Genomic DNA, 18,938 nt, shown 5'->3' with positions numbered 1-18,938 from the left:
GACTTCAGGGGTTAGTTTTGGATAAGACTTCCACTAAATTGGCTGTAACTCCCCTCATTGCTAGGACCAATTGGGAGTTTTGCTCATGAGTTTAGTATAGAAAACAGATACCCGATTCCTTCATGGTCCGCATGCTTCTCCTCGGTTGACTGCCACACCTAGGCCCGGACAATCGGAATGGACCTGGAGTACAGTGTTCGAGGCCTGCCAGACACTCCAAATCGACGTCCGTAGCTCTTCTATTAATATAGGTTAATGCAACATACTAAGCACCTAGGTGTGTACCTCCATTAGTTAACAGACTATGCCATCCAATATCTCGAGATATAGTTTCTGAATCTGATCTGTTTAGACTCAGGGTGATATCACGCCATCTGACTATTACTAAAAATAACCTTAAGGGAAGGACATTGGGTACCTAGGAACAACATGTTAGCATGCATAGATCATGTCTTCACAAGAGTTATGGAACCCGCGTCTTACATGTGATAGACTTACTAGAGATTATAGCTGCGGATCAACTTTCTGACCACCGTGCATCTTTTCAATCGCCCTCTCACTTTCCTTAACGCTACTCTCCCATGTGGGATACCTAGAATCGTACCAGGCACGTATACCCGCTGGGCCATGTGTCGAGATGCATTTCGCCAGCTCGATACCATCTATGATAGCATTTTCAGCTCCCTCCCCTCCTAGGATAGGCTCCGCGTGAACCGAGTCGCCCATGAAAAAGACACCCTTCCCCACAAATGTGCAGAGTTCCTGATGGCTAACCAGTACGGTGCGCATGAGCCAATGTAGAACCCTTTCCATTCTCAACTTTTCCGCATCGAAAATTTCCTTAAATGGTTGCCTTAGCTCTTGGAGAGCCTCTATCTCCTGGAAAAACTCTTCCGGAATGTCCGTCGCACCAGAGACCGGGCGGTTGGGCTTGTGAAGCATATCTGTGGATCCTCTTGCAGGGCGTGAATATGTCCATCCCACATTCACGGCGTCCGCTTGTTTTTCGTTGACAAATACAGTCAAGACCACGTCGCCCAGTCTGGTCTCGACAAGGTTAGAACCTCTTATTGCCGGTGCATAGACTTCATCGAAAAGCGCGCGCTTCACGTGACGCTTGCCGTTGAATGCGACATAAGGAAGAACTTTGAGGGGCGTGTTAGGAGAGAGGGACTTGCGCGTATTCGAATGTGGACCATCAACGCCGATTACGCACGTGCTCTCTAGTTTCTGGGTACTTTGTAGGCAAAGCGCTACCCCTGACGGAGTTTCTTCTACCTTCTCAAGAGCATTCTCCCATTGAACATCAAGTCCTTGGCGGAGTAGTTTCTCGAGCTTCTCTCGATGTGCTCGGAAAGATGACGATGGATCTATCTTCCCGGGATAAACAAGCAGCTCCGGATCAATATTTCCGCTGCCGCCCACCGATCCATCCACCGCTATGCGACGCCTAAAAGTCCACTCATCTAAACCGAGTACTTCGAGTAGTGGTCTATAGGAGGAAGCGTGGAGTGTGATACCGTATCCGTGGCGCGGAGTTGAAGGCATTCTTTCATAAAGAACTGCAGGAACGCCATGTTTCAGTAGGCAGCGGCCGAGCGTTAGGCCCCCAATTCCCGCCCCAATGATTCGGATCGGCTGCTGCGACATTGTGCCAATGGTGAGCTCTCCGGTTTTGCTCGAGGCTGGATGAGAGGAAGAAGATGTGGTGTGTAGAAAACAAGGTTTTCATGGCAGGCTGTAAGATTATGATGTTCGGCGATGTTCGGCGATGTTTAGAAGCCAGGGATTTCCCTGCACCAGATCGAAGACACAGTGGAGAGAAATTAAGATCGGAATCGAGATCTACCCCTGCAGTCTTACTTGCAGCTAATGGCGCCCCTTCAGAGCGAGGTTCTCATTGGGTCACAGGACTGGATTGTATATTCACGCTCGCACAAGAGGCGTCGACACGTAACGGGGAGGCGGCATCTCTCCCCGTGCTCTAAGTCAGTGATTTAAAGCCACCACTGCTGTAGGTGAAATGCTTTTTACCTCCCAGTAGCTGGGTATGCCCCCTCCTAAATACCCCGTCGAGGTCCGCACTACGATCTCCGGGCTTTTCTTTGCCTGCCTACTAGGTACCTACCTCTTACCTACTTACAATCCGCTCTAATAGATACTTTAGGTAGGTGGGTAGGTATTCACGGAATGGCTGAACTACTTGGCGTCGTGTCGGGTGCGGCGGGCCTCTTATCATTGGGGATTACGATGTGCCAGGGCATCTTAACCTATTACAACGCCTTCAGAGACTCTCGAGATGATATTGACAAGATGTGTGCCTCAGTAGAGGATATAGGTAGAATACTACTCGCCGTTCATTCTACTCTATCCCAGGGGCGCTTTAACAAGCAAATCATCGCTATGGTTGATGAGAACATTAGATGCTGCAAAGAGGGGCTAGATGTGTTTGCGAAGAAGCTTGATAAAATCCGCGCTCGTAATCCCGATGGCACCGTGAAGACTCAACTCGAGAATGCGAAGCGAAAGGTCTTCTATCCATTTAAGGAGAGTACTCTTGTCAAGTTGCGCGAAGTTTGTGACGACCTCAAAGACAACCTCGGGTTAGTATTAGATGTACTGAATATGTAAGTCTACCTACTTATCTACCTAGTACCTACCTCCTACCGAGGTAGTGAACTATTACACATAAATGGCAAGCCTAATACTTACAACTAGCAGTGATGCATCTATCATATCTCAGCAACATATTGATACTGTACTACAATTATCAGCTAGTATGTCGAATGACGTCAAACAGGTTGCGACAGACATCCGCCTGATGAAGTTACAGCAGGAAGGTAAGAGTATAAACCTCCCTTGCCCACCTACCTAGGTAGGTACCTAGTGACTTGCTCATAAACTAACAAGTTCGCCAGCGACTATTATGACAGATATATACGCCTGGTTGACGCCCCTCACAATCGGTTTCCAAAATAGACACCGGGAGAGTCTATCAACCAAAGTCCGTCAAGATGAGGGAGCCCGGCAGCTACTTGAGCTACCACATTTCAAAGAATGGAAGTCTTCTATGGGCATGTTGCTGTGGTGTAGTGGTTTACGTAAGATTTCCCTTGTTGTTCTATGGGATGACTTAACTTAGAGGTCAATACCTAGCCGGTATAGGGAAGACGATAAATGCGTAAGTACCTACCATTTAGAGATTGTTTGCCCAACATTGAACGACTGTTAATACATCTCAGGTCCTACATCATCGAGCAATTACGACAAGAGTACAGGAATTGCGATGTTGGAATAGCCTACATATACTTCAGTTATAAAGATATCGAGATTCAGACACCGGTCAATATTATGGCGAGCATTCTCCAACAACTGGTCTCAAGGGGACCCTTTTCAGAAGACCTCCAAGATCTCTACGCTCACCACACGAAAGAAAATACGCGACCCTCAGCTGGCGATATAGTCGAATTACTCCAGAGTGTCGTACATAGCTTCTCGAAAGTATTTGTTATCGTTGACGCATTAGACGAGTGTTCAGATACTGACGACGTCCGATCAACCTGGATAACCGAACTAAGGAAATTGCAACATCGAATGTCTATACTTGTAACATCTAGGCCGATCCCAGATCTCGAAGAGTTGTTGAAAGATTCCATTCGCATTACCATTGAAGCCAGTTCTACAGATATCAGGAATTATCTCCAACAACGGATTGAGAGTACCTCGAGTATGAAAAAACATCTCGCAGATGAGCCGGCTTTGAGAGAAACAATTATATCGCTGATATTGCAGAAGGTGAAGGGCATGTAAGTTTAAGATATAATCATTTCTGACTACTATCTAGCTCATAACCTGCTATAGGTTCCTAATGGCTCGGCTTTATTTGGACACGCTAATAAACAAAACTACACGCCGTAAAATCAAGAATGCTCTGGAGACATTACCTGAGGGCCTTGATTCTATATACGAAGAACTAATGGTTCGCATCGAATTGCAGAATCCTAGAGATCACGCAGATCTCGCAATCAAAGTTCTTGGCTGGATATTTTATGCTGCTAGACCCCTGACAGTCATCGAGGTACAGCATGCTTTAGCTATCGAGCAGGGCGACAACTATCTTGATCAAGATGGCATACCGAGCCGGGATTTACTGGTATCCGTGTGTGCTGGGTTGGTTATCATCAACAAGAACAGCAACACCATCAGCCTCGTTCATTACACAACACAGGAGTATTTTCAACGTGGAGGAAAACGCCTCTTACATGACGCAAATAAGGAAATCGCTTCTGCTTGCTTGACATATCTACACTTCGATGTCTTCGATTGCCAAATTGAAGACCTGGAAAATCAAGAGTTTTTCCTAGACTTACTACGAGACTATCCTCTTCTCTCTTACGCAGCTCAGCACTGGGGGGATCATCTAAGAGAAGCATGCGACGATGAAGCCAATCAGCGGGCTGTTGAACTCCTAGAATACGATGCCAAGGTACACCTTATCACCTGGGTGAAGGACTACACAGATAACTTAGCTAAGCGCACATACTTCCGACCACGAACAAAGGTTTTGGGCTTAGCTCTGGCCTCTTCTTTTGGACTCACAAGCGTAGCATCGGATTTGATAGAGTCAGGCTCGTCGGTTCATGACAGGGACTCTAACGGGCAGACCGCATTGCATCGCGCAACAGAGAATGAGCATGCAGATACAGCAGCATTGCTTCTTAAACTTGGTGCTGAAGTTAACTTCAGGGACGTTGCTGGCTGGTCACCCCTACACAAAGCTTCGGCTCAGGCCGACGATGTAATGGCCAAATTGCTGATCGAGAATGGTGCGGATATCGATCTGGTTGACGGTTACAGTGCAACACCGTTGTACCGAGCGGCTGAAGCGGGCGCAGAGAAGGTCGTTAGACTTCTTCTGTCCAAAAATGCCAACATAGACGCCCGGAATACTTATCTTCAAACTGCCCTACATAGAGCAGCTGACAAGGGAAATTATCCCATAGTACACTTACTCCTCAAGCATGGTGCAGATACTAAGGCAAAAGATCACTACGGATACACACCATTTTATCGGGCAGCTGATCAGGGACATGAAACAGTCGCAAGATTATTGCGGACTCACTTCCTAAAGAGTTGACGTGGCGTGGTGACATACCTCACACCTACCAATGTATATAAATATGGCTATAACTCAGTTTCGCATGGTACTTCCAACGTGATCCCCTCTGACTCAACATCCTCATCCTCATCCTCAAGATACTCGAACTCAGGCACCTCTTCGCCCTCGTCCTCATCTACATCTTCTTCATCCCTACTGAACATCGCCCCATCCGTCACATCCCCGGACTTCTTAAACACCTTCCTCCTCCTCGAATACTGAAACTCCCTCACACGGTACGCGAAATCGCACTCCCCATCAACCACAAACTCATTCCCAACAGACCCCTGATTCGCCGCCAAAAAGCTCCCGGTAACCTGGGCACCCAACGCCCCCACCTCCGCACTCGCGGCAACATTCCCACCACCCCCACGCGTCTCGCTCGCAGTTAGATTACTACACGTCGCAACGCCGACGATGAGGTACAGCGGCTTCGTGAACAGGCACTTCCGAACATACTCAAGCACCTTCGGCGCCAGCAGCGCCTGGTCCATGTACTCCTTCGCCGTGTCCGGGGATATGATCTGCGCGCGCACATTCTGCGACACGAACGTGGCTTGAGCATTACTAGACCGGGCACCTTCCAAGCCTCCGCCGGCGCTGATCCCGGGAAACGCTGGTAGGAGAGCGCTTAGCTTGCCGCTGAGATCTTTTGATAGCTCGGACTTGATGATGCGCTGGACCATTGGCGTGCAATTTTCCCGTTTTTCTTCGGGGATTTCTTTGAAGTCGCTTCCGTAGTTGAGAGATGTCTCGAGGTCGTCTGGTTTTGTGAGAATGCTTCCCAGCGACATACGGGTTTTGGGGGGTTGGGGTTCGTGGTAGATGTGCCATCGTATGGGGCCTGCAATGCGGCCGGAAGTGTTCGCCATTGTTTCTAGAGGATTCAATTTAATCTTCCGGTTTTGACGATCAATCTGCGAGAACTTTGTAGTGTAATTATAGCTTAATTATGAAGGCTATAGAAGTGAATCGATAATGGTATTTAATCCGTGGAAATTCCTTCCAGACTCAAATTTCACATACCCCTTTTCATCCGAAAGGGTTTGTTAATCTTTCTCTTTGCAAATAGCTTCCCTCTCAGAGCTAGAACTTGATTCCACCTTGCTTATCATATTCCAAGAGGGGGATATTCAGCTCAGCCATGTTATTGTATCCCGCGAGCCTGCAGGTTCTGCGTAGTATAGGGGTTCTGATTGGTGGGTGGTCTTGGTCTTGGGGGCCAAAATAGCAGCCACAGCCACAAATCGGCGCTATTTCTCGGCTATCATTACTCTTATTTGTCTATTAGGGCTGGATGTACTGTCAGTCAGTCAGTCAGTCAGTCAGAATTTAGCTGATCTGGCCAGTAGGCTGATTACACTAACCTACCCTAGCTAGGTAGGTAGGCATACTTAGAGAGACAGGGCATCTCACCTTCGCGTTTTCGGGGAAGGCTTTGAGGTGTATACATCCTCGCATCATCTTTCTTCTGTAGCGGCGTTGCTCAATGCCTATAGGTAACCCTTACCATCGTCAAATTCAGATACCATAGTATCATAGAATTGCACAAACTCCTGGTCGTCTTTGAAATTATTTTTTTATTTACCTAATTATGAGCAACGTATTGGAGAAGATGATACCCACATTTGAACCGGACACTGCACTTAACAATGCGGCGAAAAAGGGCGACATCAATGCTGTACGACGGATATTCAAAGATAACCCGAATTACGCAATTCTCCCTGGACGGACTCGTACACCTTTACATTATGCGGCAATGGACGGTCATCATGATGTTGTGAAGATTCTCCTTGCACACGGGGAACCAGTTGACGCCCCCACGAGGCAAGGTTGGACGCCGCTAACCTTTGCTGCTATTGGTGGCCATTCATATGTGGCAGCGACGTTGATATATGCTAAAGCGGATGTAAACTCCCAGATATTACCAACGGCTGTTTCCAATGCAGGGTACACACCCTTACATATAGCAGCATCATTAGACAGTTGTGATGTACTGCACCTACTTGTCGCGAAGGGAGCCTTGGTCAAACAAACAGCAACAAGTGGAGTCCAACCTCTCCATATTGCTGTGAAGTATGGGCGCCGTCTCAATACGCTCATCCTCTGCGCCTTTGGCTCTGACCCCTATGCGAAAGATTCCAACGGAGAGGATGCATATGATTATGCAGATAAATTGCACCAGCCTCTCCGAGGTGAGATCAGAGACATCATCAACAAGTGGTGCTTCCAGCTGGAGAATCTATCGTGGCTACGCGCGAACTTGGGTAACTTCGTGACCGTTGCCGGTAAGATAGAAGTCCGCTCGCTCCTAGCCCGTGCTTCAAATAGCACGGATGAACTTAGCCTGGTATATGCTGCGGAAGTCGGAGACGCGAAATTTATCGACTGTAGAGACACGGGAGGCCGGACACCACTTCATAACGCTACAGTTAGGGGTAATTTTACAGGAGCCGAGTACCTGCTAAATAAAGGCGTCGACGTAAACTGTCGTTCAAAGAACCGAAAATGGACGGCCCTCTTGATGGCCGTCGACATCGGACATGAGAAACTTGTTCGTGCCTTAATACAGCACGGTGCCTACATAGAGGCCGAAACAGATCAGGGTGACAATGCGATCACCTTAGCTAGGAAATGGAACCATACTAAAATAGCAGATTTCTTGGAAACGTTGGCCAGTCCGAAGGGCTTGACAGTACCGCCTAGTCGTAGTCCAGCGAGGCGCCGTTCTCCTAGTCCGTTCCGAATGATCAGAGCAGAGAACGAAACGTTCATGTCGCCCACAGCCCAAGCTATACGACAAGTAAGAATCGTGAGACCGCCCAAATTCAAGAAGAGCGAGCCCAATCAATCGGAAGAAGTTGTAGGGGATATTGAGCTTAATCCGAATACTGACCCAGAAGTTGATGGTGGGTTTGACGGCGGACTTTTCTCAACTTCCATTCCAGAGTAAGCATTCCATAGACTGATGGATGTACACGGGCTAACTCCAGTTCCAGTTCAGGTCTCGTTCAGCCAAAGACATTCAATGAGCTAACATCCACTTGGAGAAATTACTTTGACTTCAAAGAGAAGGACAAGAGAATCAAAGTTGCCGTATTGGACACTGGGATAGACCTCGATCATGAAGATTGGCTTCAACCACGAGCGCTGCGGTTTGAGCATGGAAAGCAAGTACCAGCCACTGGAGAACCACGGCAAATTGACCGGATAAAGAATAAGATTAACTTCTGCGGTGGTTCTGAGACTGATGTACAAGATCTTGACGGTCACGGAACCCAGGTTGCTGGCATTATTCTAAGATTAGCTCCAAGAGCAGATATTGACATTGCCCGTGTGTGTGTGGGGAATAGAAACCGCGGAATTACTGAAGGTAAAAGTGCGGATGTTTCGAGTGCAGAAAGGTGTCCACAGCCTACCGCAGTTGCCAAGGTACGTTTATGTGATACTTCATTGATTGGATATAGACGTTGACATCTTGATAATCTTAGGCAATAGACTGGGCTATTGAAAATCACGCAGATATCATCAATATGTCTTTCGGATATGAGTATTCGCCCGGAATCGTTAGGGAAGCTCTTAAACGGGCTCAGAAGGAGAGGATTGTGGTATTCGCAGCTATGTCGAATGGTGGAAGCTACCAAAAGTCAACATGGCCAGCTAGAGAAGAAGCTTGCGCGATAGGGATTCACTCTTGCGATGAGAACGGCACGAAATCAGGTTTCACACCCCTTCCGAACTTGAACACCGATAATTTCATGGTAGTAGGAGATAATGTCCTTACACACTGGCCTATGATAAAAGGAAACTCTTTCAGACTAGACAGCGGGACCTCATTCGCAGCACCTGTAGCAGCGTCTATGGCAGCATTAATTCTGGCCTTCGTGGAGCAGAGTATATGCAAGGGACATCGCAGAAAAGCCCAGGAACTTATCGGAGAAGAAGTACTGGACGAACTGCGTGAAAACTCTGGTATGATCCGACTATTGAAGAGCGTCAGCTTTCCAGGACCAGATTCGGGCTATCTCTTAATCCATCCCCAACTTCTTTGGAAGGACTTACAATTCTCTCTTAGGAAATCTAAGGACCCTTCCAAGTGTCGAGAGCACGCTTGGGACGTTATTGTTAACGCACTTATCCCTTAGCTAAACCTTTTTTAGATACCTAATAAAGAACTCGCATGCACAAGGAACCACTGCCGAATGGGTTACCCGAGAACCCGTCGCACAAGAAATGACAGCCATTAATCTGCATCAAGACGCCTCAACCTCATATGTGAAGATATTATCGACCGGTGTACTTAAGCGAAAACGCCTCCACGGGAATCTACACACCCTCAATGACAATCCCCTCCAATTTGTCCGGTGTCCGATGTATGCATCTCCTTAGACTCTTAGGTGGCTCATAGAAATATGAGGCGGATTTATTGCATGCGAAGTTACATGCGGGATAATCATGCAGCCTCTGACTGATGGTCGAGATAGATTTCACACTGGTAAAAGGTTCAGTGGATGAGCCTCGGTAATTATCAGTGATGAAACACTTACATCATAGCAGCAAGTACACAGGAACACACAATAAGCCGTAACTCCTCGGTCCAATTCATAGTATCTAGCTTGAGGCTAGCTACGAAATACTCGGCGAACCCTCGTATTTTAGTTGTGGCTCCTATATTGTCCATATCAAAAAACTTTTATAAACTATATATAGCTACCTACTAGGTAGGTATTCATGACGAGAAGTTGGAATAGTAGCATCCGCGGAATTGTTGTTAATAATTATCACGCTGTGCCTCATACGTCTCATGGTAAAGGAGGGGAACAACGTAGCCGCGTACAAGGGTATTATCATATGACCAGGGATTTCTATACCTATTAGTTACATCTGTATATCTCCTAGATGAATATGGACCATGGTTACCCAGTGACGATGCATTCTCTGAGGTAACACTACTTTCTTGTAACGAACTGTTGTAATCATCTTCAACTAGATCTATTAAGTCAAAAAAGATTTCAAACTTCAATACTTGATTTAAAAAAATCCAATACTCTTTTCTGAATACATTGCATCATACGGTGATCCCTGTCTCGGAAAGTGACAGAAAAAGCACTGACAATTTCCACACCGCCAGAGAGAAGCTCCATACGTATGTGGCCTAAAATTCCTTGAAGAGCAGCTTCACATCGTCTAGTTACCTATCAAGCTAACAACTTATTAACTCCCGACTTACCATATACCAACCAACAAGAACCAAATCTTCCGGTATCTAGGTAAAAAACCTATCATGGATCTCCCACCAGCACCCAACGGCCTCTACAACCGCTGGAACCTCGCTCTCCACTGGGGCAACTGTTCGGGGCCGAACTGCCACGTCCGGAACAACCTACTAAAATGCGGCGCCTGCCGAGCCGTCTACTACTGCGGCGGCGCCCACCAGCGGGCCCATCGGCCACAGCACAAGTCCTCCTGCAACCTAATCAAGAACGCGCGGGCCCAGCTCGCCCAAGAAGAAGCCGCCCTACGCGCCCGCCCCGGCGACATGTTCCTAGAAGCGAACCCATTCGAAACGGCACGGGGTTCCTTCTGGAGATTCACGCCCACACGACCATACATGCAAGCGCGCTTCGACCTGATCTCCACACTGCTAAACATCAAGACCGGAGCTGCGGTCGAGGAAGCACTAGAACACAGCTTGGACATGCTGCAGCTGAACCCGGGGGATAACCAGGGGATCCGAAGCCACGTGCCAGCGCTGTACCTACGGCTCGGCCGCGACCAGGAGGCCTACGATTTCATCAAGTGGTACGGGACCATCGGCGCGCAGAGCGGTTACGAATGGGGTAACCCGGAGAGCCCGTTTCTCAATCTACACGACGAGGACGTGTTCGAGCCCCTCGGCGGGATCGCGAAGGCGCTTTTCGATCTAAGTATCATTGTGTCTCTGGTGAATGTCAAGGTCCGGCTTCTGTTGGACATACGCGGGCTCGAAAAGGAGTTCAACAAGCCTGCGAAGCGGAACACTAGTTATGAGAAGAAGATGGAGTGGGTGCGGGAAAACGCTACTTGCGATGTCCTGTACAAGCGACGAGATATTGTCGAGAGGACTGAATGGACGGATTTAGTGGCTGCGTTGGAGAGCCAGGCGAAGGAGGTGTTCGATCGCGTGGAGGGACGTAATAAGCATTACTGGCCCGCGTTACGGTCGCCGGAGCTTCATGCTGCGGCCATTCCTACGGCGTATTCACCTGGATCTCCGGAGGAGGTTAAGCTTGTGTTTAGAAACACGTGGTATTCGTGGGCCGAATGTCCTCCTGCTCATGAATTAGTTAAGTCGTGGCATGCCGCCTAGGTGGGGGAAAACAAGGGACTGGCTGGAATGGATGCTAGAGGAACAGGAAAAAGGAAGGATCAGGAGAATTAGGTATATACTGAGGTAGATAGTTAGAATTCGTAGCTCTACTGAAAAAAGACTTATGGTGTAACGGGCATGTTCATTAACAGCCGTATACGAACACACGCTCTTACCTGCAATAAAACCGCTCGCTATAGCACCAAACAAACACCTAAGTCCGGCTTTTCGGCGAGTTTCTATAGTGTAAGCCGTGAATGCCATAATTCATGGACTTAAGCTAGGATCTGGACGGAGGTTGAGATGAATGCGCTTGAACGGTAACCCCACACGATCGCCCTATTTCCATGCCCCGCCTACCCACATAGTTCCCGAAAATGCGGAGAGAAGGAACACCTAATGCAGTAAGCGCTACCTCCGAACGGGTCCCGATTTACGTAAATCCGGGGAAGTTGCGGGAGTGTAGCTCTTACCTAACTCCATAGCCGCTTGGTCCGGTTGACTTCCTCCGTTCTTTGGTATCAGAGTTATTATCACCGAAACGGAGGAACGCTGTCGGACCCGTTCACTGTTTTCGTTATATCCGGTTCAATAAGTGATATCCTAAATCCGGGTAGCCAATACCTAGGTAGGTACCTACCTAGTAGGTACCTAGTGATTGTTAAGAAGTGCCTCACGCATGTGTAGGAAACGGTTATACGAGGGCTATGGAGTACCTGGGAGGTAGATTCCAAGATTTGGGTACCTTTCGAGTGATAAATCAGCTTGTTCAATTACTTTCCTAGGAACTTTCATTACGGAATTGACCTATACAACTGAAACATGGCAAAAGCTAATTCCGTGATGTACGCCGGTGTTGAGAGCGACGAATCCCGTAGTTTTAGTCCCGTTTTCACTAAATCCGCCGGAGCAGGAGATCGGGATTGAGGATACCCGTCTGCCTCGGACTTAAATGAGTGCCACAGGTTTGTCCGTCGAGGTCAAACCGGTTGATAGATGACAAGTAGTTTAAATCTTGGCTGTCAAATTTGGCGTCTAGCTCTTGGGAGGATACAGTAACCGGTCACCTAATACCTACGTTTCGTACTGTAGGTATCAATCGATCTTACTAAGAGACCCAAGGCTACCTACGAATACGACTCAAATTTTACGTAAAACAAGACATCAAATCACAAAGCACCCATAACAAAACTCATAATGACCATCAACAACTGATCTTCATTGCTATTATTCAACACCCCTCCACTCCACCTATCCTAGCAACCCATTCGTAACTCATTATGAAAAGGGTTCGATTCAGGATATCAATCAAATCTTCTGGTATCTCTCGCAACTCATCAGCCTAGCTTAGTCAATCGATTAAATCATCTTATCGCCAAGCTAACCGCAACCAACCCATGCGATGCCGTGCCGTGCTTCGTCATATCAAGCTCTCCGAAAACAACGCAAATGTCCATCCCTTTTGTCCTCTCGTGCCCTTCCATGGGAAGAAGCCGTCATGTACTACCTAGGTCCAAACGCCTGCAAAGGCAATTATTATATTTAAAACACGGCTACCCAGCAGCCGCTTAATGTCAACCGTGAAGTCGTTCATTCGTCCCTCTAACTTTTGAAATCAACGTGAAATGGAGATTGAGGCGCTAGAACGTCAAGATGGCGAGCGTTTTCCTAAAACGTCTCGGACTCTTGGCTAATAACGCTCGAAGGGCTAGCTACTGTGCCGAACGTGTCTGTGTATGAAGTTAGCAATGTTGACTGTGATGTCCAAGAAAGTGACTATGACTTACCTCGCTTTCGACGTCTCTCCTCTCCATCTTCGCTGCCTCGACTAGGGGTCATCGCTCTTGGGCCGCTAGGTCGTCGGGTTGGAACCCCGAGGGCGGCGCTCAGATTTCTGTTCTCTGGTTTCGGGCTACCAGAATGGTAACTTCCGGCGTGGGTAGCGGTGGCTGTACCGTAGCCACTCTCGACGCTTTGTTGTGGCAATGGGCTGCCATGCTTCTTCTGTAGCTTGTTCACCCGGTCATGTTGAGGGGGTGTCTGCGTGAATGCAGGTGAAGGACCGTCGAGCGGCTCCTTGGGAGGTCGTGGTGGTCCTTGCGGGCTAGGAGATGTCATTCCTTGCCAGTGATAATCATCTCCTCCGTGGCCCGAGTTCATAGCGCTGTTGTCGCTATAACGGTTAGTGTTCTGGGCGGGGAATCTGGTCAATGAAGTTGCGGAGCCAGCCCAGTCGGCTGATCTCGGAGACATAGGCGTGTCGTAGTCTTGCGCCGAAGACTCCAACGCTGTTCCAAAACGCTCCACACGTCCTTGTCGCGGTTGCGGGTGCTGCAAGTTGAGCGAGTTGCGATGAGCCCTGTATTTAGGATCTTCCGGGGTGGAGTATGGGATGGGTGCAGTGGGCTGGTGCATAGGGGTTTGCTGGATTTGTTGCTGCGGGGCAGTCATGCTGGGCAAGTTGGAGTCCACGGTTGCGGGGCGCAGATCTTGTTCTGAGAAGCCAGAGTGTAACTTATCAGATTCGTACACGTCCTGATGCTGGAACTGCTCGTAGTTCCCGATGTCCGAGGCCGACCGAGAAGGAGGAGCATGTTGTAGGAAGTCCTCAGGCGGGTCGTGTTTCTTGGAGGCACCGCTGCTTCGGAAAACCTTTCCTAAACTTGATGTCGTTGTTTCAGACCACCGTGAGATCTTAGGGAAGAAACTAGACGACCCCCTTGATTTGTGTTTCTTGCTCTCTTCTGTTCGAGGAGTGTTCTCATTGCTAGCTGAATAATGCTGTGTTTGCGGCGAATTTTGCGGCGGCGTGCCTAGAGGTACCGATCCACCTCTTGGTCGCTCATCGCTGGGAGACATCATTCCTCCGTGCATCTCATATTGACTTAGTGGCGGCGCGGAATGGTCGTTATATTCGTCGTCATCTTCCGGCACGGTGCTAATACGATGATCGGAGAACTTGCGCTCGTTGGCTAACCTGTTAGACGTTCCACGAGATTGGGGTATCGACAGGTGTCCCGACTGGCTAGCATGGCTAGCTGTTGAGGTTCCAGCATGACCTTCGGGCTCATAACCCCGGTCTTGTTCGTACTGGACCTCGGGTTGTATGTTCTCAATCGATTGAGCTCGTGTGCTCATGAGGCCTGTCGGCCCGCCGGACTGATGCTTGAGATCATTGACATCATCGAGTAGCTGATTTAGCAGGTCTTCAATTCTAGTAAGATCGTTGGCGCCCTTGGAGCTAAGGCCTTGGAGTGCCCGTCGAAGGAAGTTTCGCTTCTTCACGTTGGCGTCTTCGGTGCCGGCCTGGGAGCCGCCCTGGATGGATCGAGCGCTGCTACCGGGGAATGGTCGAGGCCCGCCAAGATGACGCTTGACTGTCTTTTCCGTATTATCCTTCACCTCGGTTATGATCTGGTCTTCGCTATCCGCTAGCATCCTCTTGATATCTTCGAACGAATTACGCATATCAGCTGCGGAACGGACAAGGGTCACGAGGATCTCGGTATCTCTAGCACTTCGTTGCGCATCTCGGACCATAAGCTGCAGAGACGTTAGTAAAGAAACCGCTACATGATTGAGGATATACTCACGTGCTCCATCAGGGCAATGATGTCCTTCGATTGAATCCTGTCAATTCCAGTTCCGGTAGAGGGATCATACAGTGGTGTTCCCATTGCTTGAGAAAGCCCGGCAAGATGTCTTGGATCCTTCGGGGCATAGAACGGGTCTTCAGATTCCCTCACATTAGGCTGGCTCATCATGGGAACCTCCTTCCCCTTGATATCAGATCGATCGCGGGCCTCGTTGGGTGCGGCAGAGATATAACCTTCATCGCCTCCAGTTATTCCGGGGCTACCAGTATGGAAACCGCCTCTGTAGGTATCCGCTCTGAAGCCAGTTTCACCTAACATGTTTCCATCTACACCAGGAAGATTGGCTATCGGACTGGCTCCCTCGTAAGGGTTTGTGACCAGGGTGTCTCGCTTGCGGTCTCCGGAAGTTCTCTGCCACTCGTCGTCCTGCTCTTGACTGGGTTGTCGGCTATGTGATGTGGCCATAGCTCCTGCGGTTGCAGGGGTGGCTAGGGCTTCCGCATCGGATATACCGAGGCCGTGGCTGTTGTCTTGTCTGTTCGCCTTAGGTGTCACAGCACGATCATAAGAATATGACCTATCGTAGGTTGGTGTTGGTTCTGCTGGCCAGTGATCTCTGTCTCCGTGTTGCGATCCACCGAGAGGTCCTTGTACAACTGAAGGAGTTCGTTCGTCATAGCCATATCCTATCTCTGGCATCGGGTCGTCCAAATCTGGGAGGCCACTAGCCCCCAATGTTGGATGATCGTAATCTGAAAGACGATCGACGCTATGTCGCGGAGTAGCGTCCGGTCGGTAACCATCCTTGGTGGCTCGCTCTTTGAAGGAACGATTTCGCGAAACACCTTCGCCAATAAACTCACCCTCATCTGCTTCGGTATTTGGACTTGGGCCAGAGCCAACGGCCTTTCGCTTGAGGGCGGCTTGCGCTGCCCGCTGTAGAGCAACGCTTGTAATAGCGCTCTCAGAGACTGTGGGGGAGTTGCGGTAGTTTGATCGAGGTACCTTTCTGCCGAATTCATCGAGTTCATATTCCGAGAATTCTCTAGAAGCCGTTGATTGGTCACGATCTCTTGACAGTGTAGGCGATTGGTTTTGTTGCCGTTCGGTTGCTTCATGACGACTCTCTACCGAGCGCTTCGTAGGACTTACTCCTCTTGAGTCGTCACCGTACGAAAATTGTGAATCACGGTAATCCTGCCTGACCCCAGTAGAGCCACTCAGAACGGAAGGATCAAGCTGTGACCCCTCGACCAGCGACGCCACAGCAGATTCTGGTGCAAAATTCTGGTGTACCATCTCGGGGTTCCCTCCGACGACATGTACTGCTTGTCCCGAAGTCACATGATCAACCTCACTATCATCAGTGTATTGGGTATTTCTGTAATCGATACCGGAGCTCCTCACACTGCTAGCCTCGTCCAAAAACTCACGGCTTCGCAGGTTGCTGGGGATGGAACTTGGAGATCGAAGGTCTCGGTTGAGGAGTGATTTGTCTGGAGATGAGAGTTCGCTTTCCGTTTGCATCGTTCTCGTATCTCGGTAACCGTGGAGATCGCTTTCTCCCTCCGTAATCCCCGACACGCTCTGGATGGGACTCAGTCCACGTCTTTCTTGTTGATAGGGAACATAACGTAATGGGGCTGGCACGTCTTGGGATCCATAGAAAGATTGCATGGCTGCATCATCATCGTACATGCCTGGCTCAGAGAGATTACCAGCCTCATCGTACTCATCGTCGTACTCATCTCGGTCCTGGTTTATGTACCGGTTTCCGAACTCGTCAGTCCTATACTCATCTCTATATTCGGTGTTTCCTTTACGAGGAAGTGCTTTTAGGTCACCATGTGATATGTTAGCATGTTGAGCGCCTAAGCCTTGAAGGTTATGACTTGGTGATCGTGAAGGAGAAGGAGTTCTCTGGAGAGATTCCATCGAAGGGACGCCTCGTGGGACCTTTTGGACCGGCACCATCTCCTCACTCGCAGAGTGAGGTCGATCGGTCTCGGCTGATAATATAGAAGTTCGTGTCAACTCGGATGGGTTAATTTCACTCTGAAGAGGCATAGGCGGCACCACCTCGTGCTCGGCGCCATCATAATCATCGCCATATCTTTCGCCATTATCACGCTTTGGGGTCTCCGCGCGTCTTCTCCTACGCTGTCTCTTTTCATCGCCCCTAGATCGTGATCGCAATGCAGAGCCACTGACTGCGGAGTCCAAAGCAGAATCTGTAAGCGTTTCGCGATCGCGATCTCGACGAGGCGTCAGATCTTCATCTTGTGGGGCATCGATAACAACTGAAACATGTTCAATGCTGCTCTGGGGCGACAGGTCATTTCTAGCCTCCCTATCTCGTTTGTCCTTCGACTTGGTCGATTGAGTCGTGTCGGCAGATTTCCTTTTAATCGTTCCAGAAATCTCTTCGCGGGACGCTGATGTGAGACTCGAGAGGGAATCGCGATCTTTGCTTTTCCGAGATTCTCGCTGACTTCGCTCTCTCTTAATGGCATCCAGCTCGGGGAGGATAAGTCGTCGGATAGCGTCCTCGACGGTCTCAAGTAGCTTCGGATTATTTATGGATACTTTTGAAGAAGAATGTGAATTATAAGAGTGGTGGCTGGGAGATAATTGAGAGGAAAGAATGCTCGACTCAGCGGCTGAAACCACAGATTCTTTGTGGGTTCCTTTAGATCTGCGCTTGTCGTTTTCTTTATCACCAGAGCTACCCGTTCTACTTTTCGACTTGTGTCTTCGCTCTGGCTTGCTCGCCTTCTCGACCGCTTTTTGCATGACGCTCCGATCATGACTAGAGCTTCGAACCTTACGATGTGTCCTTTCAGTTGTAGGAGCCGGAGCGGGGCTCTTGGCACGCTTTTCATTCAGCGCGAATGAGTTTCCACCGGAACCATCTAGGAAACTGTCGGTGGGAATGGCCGAGATGTCGGACATGTTAGGTGGTTGATAAGTCGAGGCCTTGCTATCGGTAGCAGGAATCAGCGGGCTTGATACTTTTCGGCGGCGATGATGACTTCTCGAGTCAATCTCTACCTCGATGGGGTTACGGGAGACATTGGACTCCTCCGTGGCGGACGCATAGGAATGCATGCTCCTTGCGTCTTCCGGGTCTGTCATAATGTCTAATTCACTTCGAGTGACGTTTGGGCTCGCGACTGCCCTTCTGGACGAAGAACGCTTTCTGCTGCTCTTGGTCTCGGTGATCTGAATGTGGTCGTTCCTACCACGAGTCTTGGATGGGGTTAGGCGGACGCGAACGCTAGGCTTTCGCTCACTAGAACCGGAAGTGCCAGAAACACCGCTCTTCCCACCCTCGAAATACTCGATTAGGAGAGAGGTCTGAGAGCGATTAGGCCTATGGCCGCGGGTCTTAATGGTGACGGGAGTTCCGTCGTCCGGTAGGGAATAATGGGATCTGTCGTCGTCGGCAGCCTTGGAAACATCGGAAGCAGCAAGCTCGGTAAGATCGGTGGTAGTGATCTGGGACTCGGTCTCGGTCGGGGCGGGTAACGGAGGAGCTGTTCTGGAATCGACTCCCATTTTGGTGCCCGAGTATATGTCCAGTTGTCAAGTTATGCGGCCTCGCCTCCACTTAATTGGCCGCTTCCTCCCTGGCCAATCCTCTGGCTGCTTCGTTGTATGTACCCCAGCGAGTGGTGCAGCGGTGAACGATATCGGTCTTAGGTGTCAAGAGAAATTTGGAGATGAACAGATATCCCGGACAAATGAGGCCGGGTATGTTTGCGCAGCTGTCGATTAACCACGCACGTGAAGATGCGAAGGAAATGCGAAAACTGGGTACGGTGTTAGAAGGAAT

General features: G+C 49.3%; 7 protein-coding genes across 7 annotated transcripts; 3 read left to right on the top strand and 4 right to left on the bottom strand.

The window, feature by feature from the left end:
- Positions 1-146: 146 nt before the first annotated feature.
- On the bottom strand, positions 147-2,006 carry GGS22DRAFT_136072 (FAD/NAD(P)-binding domain-containing protein). The gene is made up of 2 exons (XM_047958591.1): positions 484-2,006; positions 147-418 (listed from the first exon to the last, which is right to left on the bottom strand). Exon 1 carries the CDS (start codon positions 1,648-1,650, stop codon positions 505-507), a length of 1,146 nt encoding a protein of 381 aa, XP_047819758.1. The 5' UTR covers positions 1,651-2,006; the 3' UTR covers positions 147-418; positions 484-504.
- A 184-nt stretch (positions 2,007-2,190) lies between these two features.
- On the top strand, positions 2,191-5,137 carry GGS22DRAFT_188212 (uncharacterized protein; the record flags this gene model as incomplete). The annotated part of the gene is made up of 6 exons (XM_047964700.1): positions 2,191-2,627; positions 2,722-2,840; positions 2,919-3,101; positions 3,166-3,181; positions 3,243-3,806; positions 3,862-5,137. 6 exons carry the CDS (start codon positions 2,191-2,193, stop codon positions 5,135-5,137), a joined length of 2,595 nt encoding a protein of 864 aa, XP_047819757.1.
- A 234-nt stretch (positions 5,138-5,371) lies between these two features.
- On the bottom strand, positions 5,372-6,342 carry GGS22DRAFT_162300 (uncharacterized protein). The gene is made up of 2 exons (XM_047961208.1): positions 5,465-6,342; positions 5,372-5,394 (listed from the first exon to the last, which is right to left on the bottom strand). The coding sequence occupies exons 1-2, from the start codon at positions 6,028-6,030 to the stop codon at positions 5,388-5,390; spliced, it is 573 nt and encodes a 190-aa protein (XP_047819756.1). The 5' UTR covers positions 6,031-6,342; the 3' UTR covers positions 5,372-5,387.
- A 265-nt stretch (positions 6,343-6,607) lies between these two features.
- GGS22DRAFT_162297 (ankyrin) lies at positions 6,608-9,915 on the top strand. The gene is made up of 4 exons (XM_047961207.1): positions 6,608-8,107; positions 8,158-8,590; positions 8,650-9,660; positions 9,716-9,915. Exons 1-3 carry the CDS (start codon positions 6,753-6,755, stop codon positions 9,301-9,303), a joined length of 2,442 nt encoding a protein of 813 aa, XP_047819754.1. The 5' UTR covers positions 6,608-6,752; the 3' UTR covers positions 9,304-9,660; positions 9,716-9,915.
- On the bottom strand, positions 9,394-9,915 carry GGS22DRAFT_136010 (uncharacterized protein). Its single transcript, XM_047958590.1, has 2 exons — positions 9,706-9,915; positions 9,394-9,650 (listed from the first exon to the last, which is right to left on the bottom strand). Exons 1-2 carry the CDS (start codon positions 9,837-9,839, stop codon positions 9,485-9,487), a joined length of 300 nt encoding a protein of 99 aa, XP_047819755.1. The 5' UTR covers positions 9,840-9,915; the 3' UTR covers positions 9,394-9,484.
- A 245-nt stretch (positions 9,916-10,160) lies between these two features.
- Positions 10,161-11,798, top strand: GGS22DRAFT_162295 (uncharacterized protein). The gene has a single exon (XM_047961206.1). It carries the CDS (start codon positions 10,443-10,445, stop codon positions 11,505-11,507), a length of 1,065 nt encoding a protein of 354 aa, XP_047819753.1. The 5' UTR covers positions 10,161-10,442; the 3' UTR covers positions 11,508-11,798.
- A 1,234-nt stretch (positions 11,799-13,032) lies between these two features.
- Positions 13,033-18,894, bottom strand: GGS22DRAFT_135999 (uncharacterized protein). Its single transcript, XM_047958587.1, has 2 exons — positions 15,101-18,894; positions 13,033-15,050 (listed from the first exon to the last, which is right to left on the bottom strand). Exons 1-2 carry the CDS (start codon positions 18,659-18,661, stop codon positions 13,284-13,286), a joined length of 5,328 nt encoding a protein of 1,775 aa, XP_047819752.1. The 5' UTR covers positions 18,662-18,894; the 3' UTR covers positions 13,033-13,283.
- Positions 18,895-18,938: the final 44 nt, after the last annotated feature.

This window comes from Annulohypoxylon maeteangense, assembly GCF_022496945.1.
Source record: "Annulohypoxylon maeteangense strain CBS 123835 unplaced genomic scaffold GGS22scaffold_7, whole genome shotgun sequence".
Lineage (NCBI taxonomy): Eukaryota > Fungi > Ascomycota > Sordariomycetes > Xylariales > Hypoxylaceae > Annulohypoxylon > Annulohypoxylon maeteangense.
Note: the sequence above shows the minus strand (reverse complement) of the source record. Positions and strands in the feature narration are given on the sequence as shown.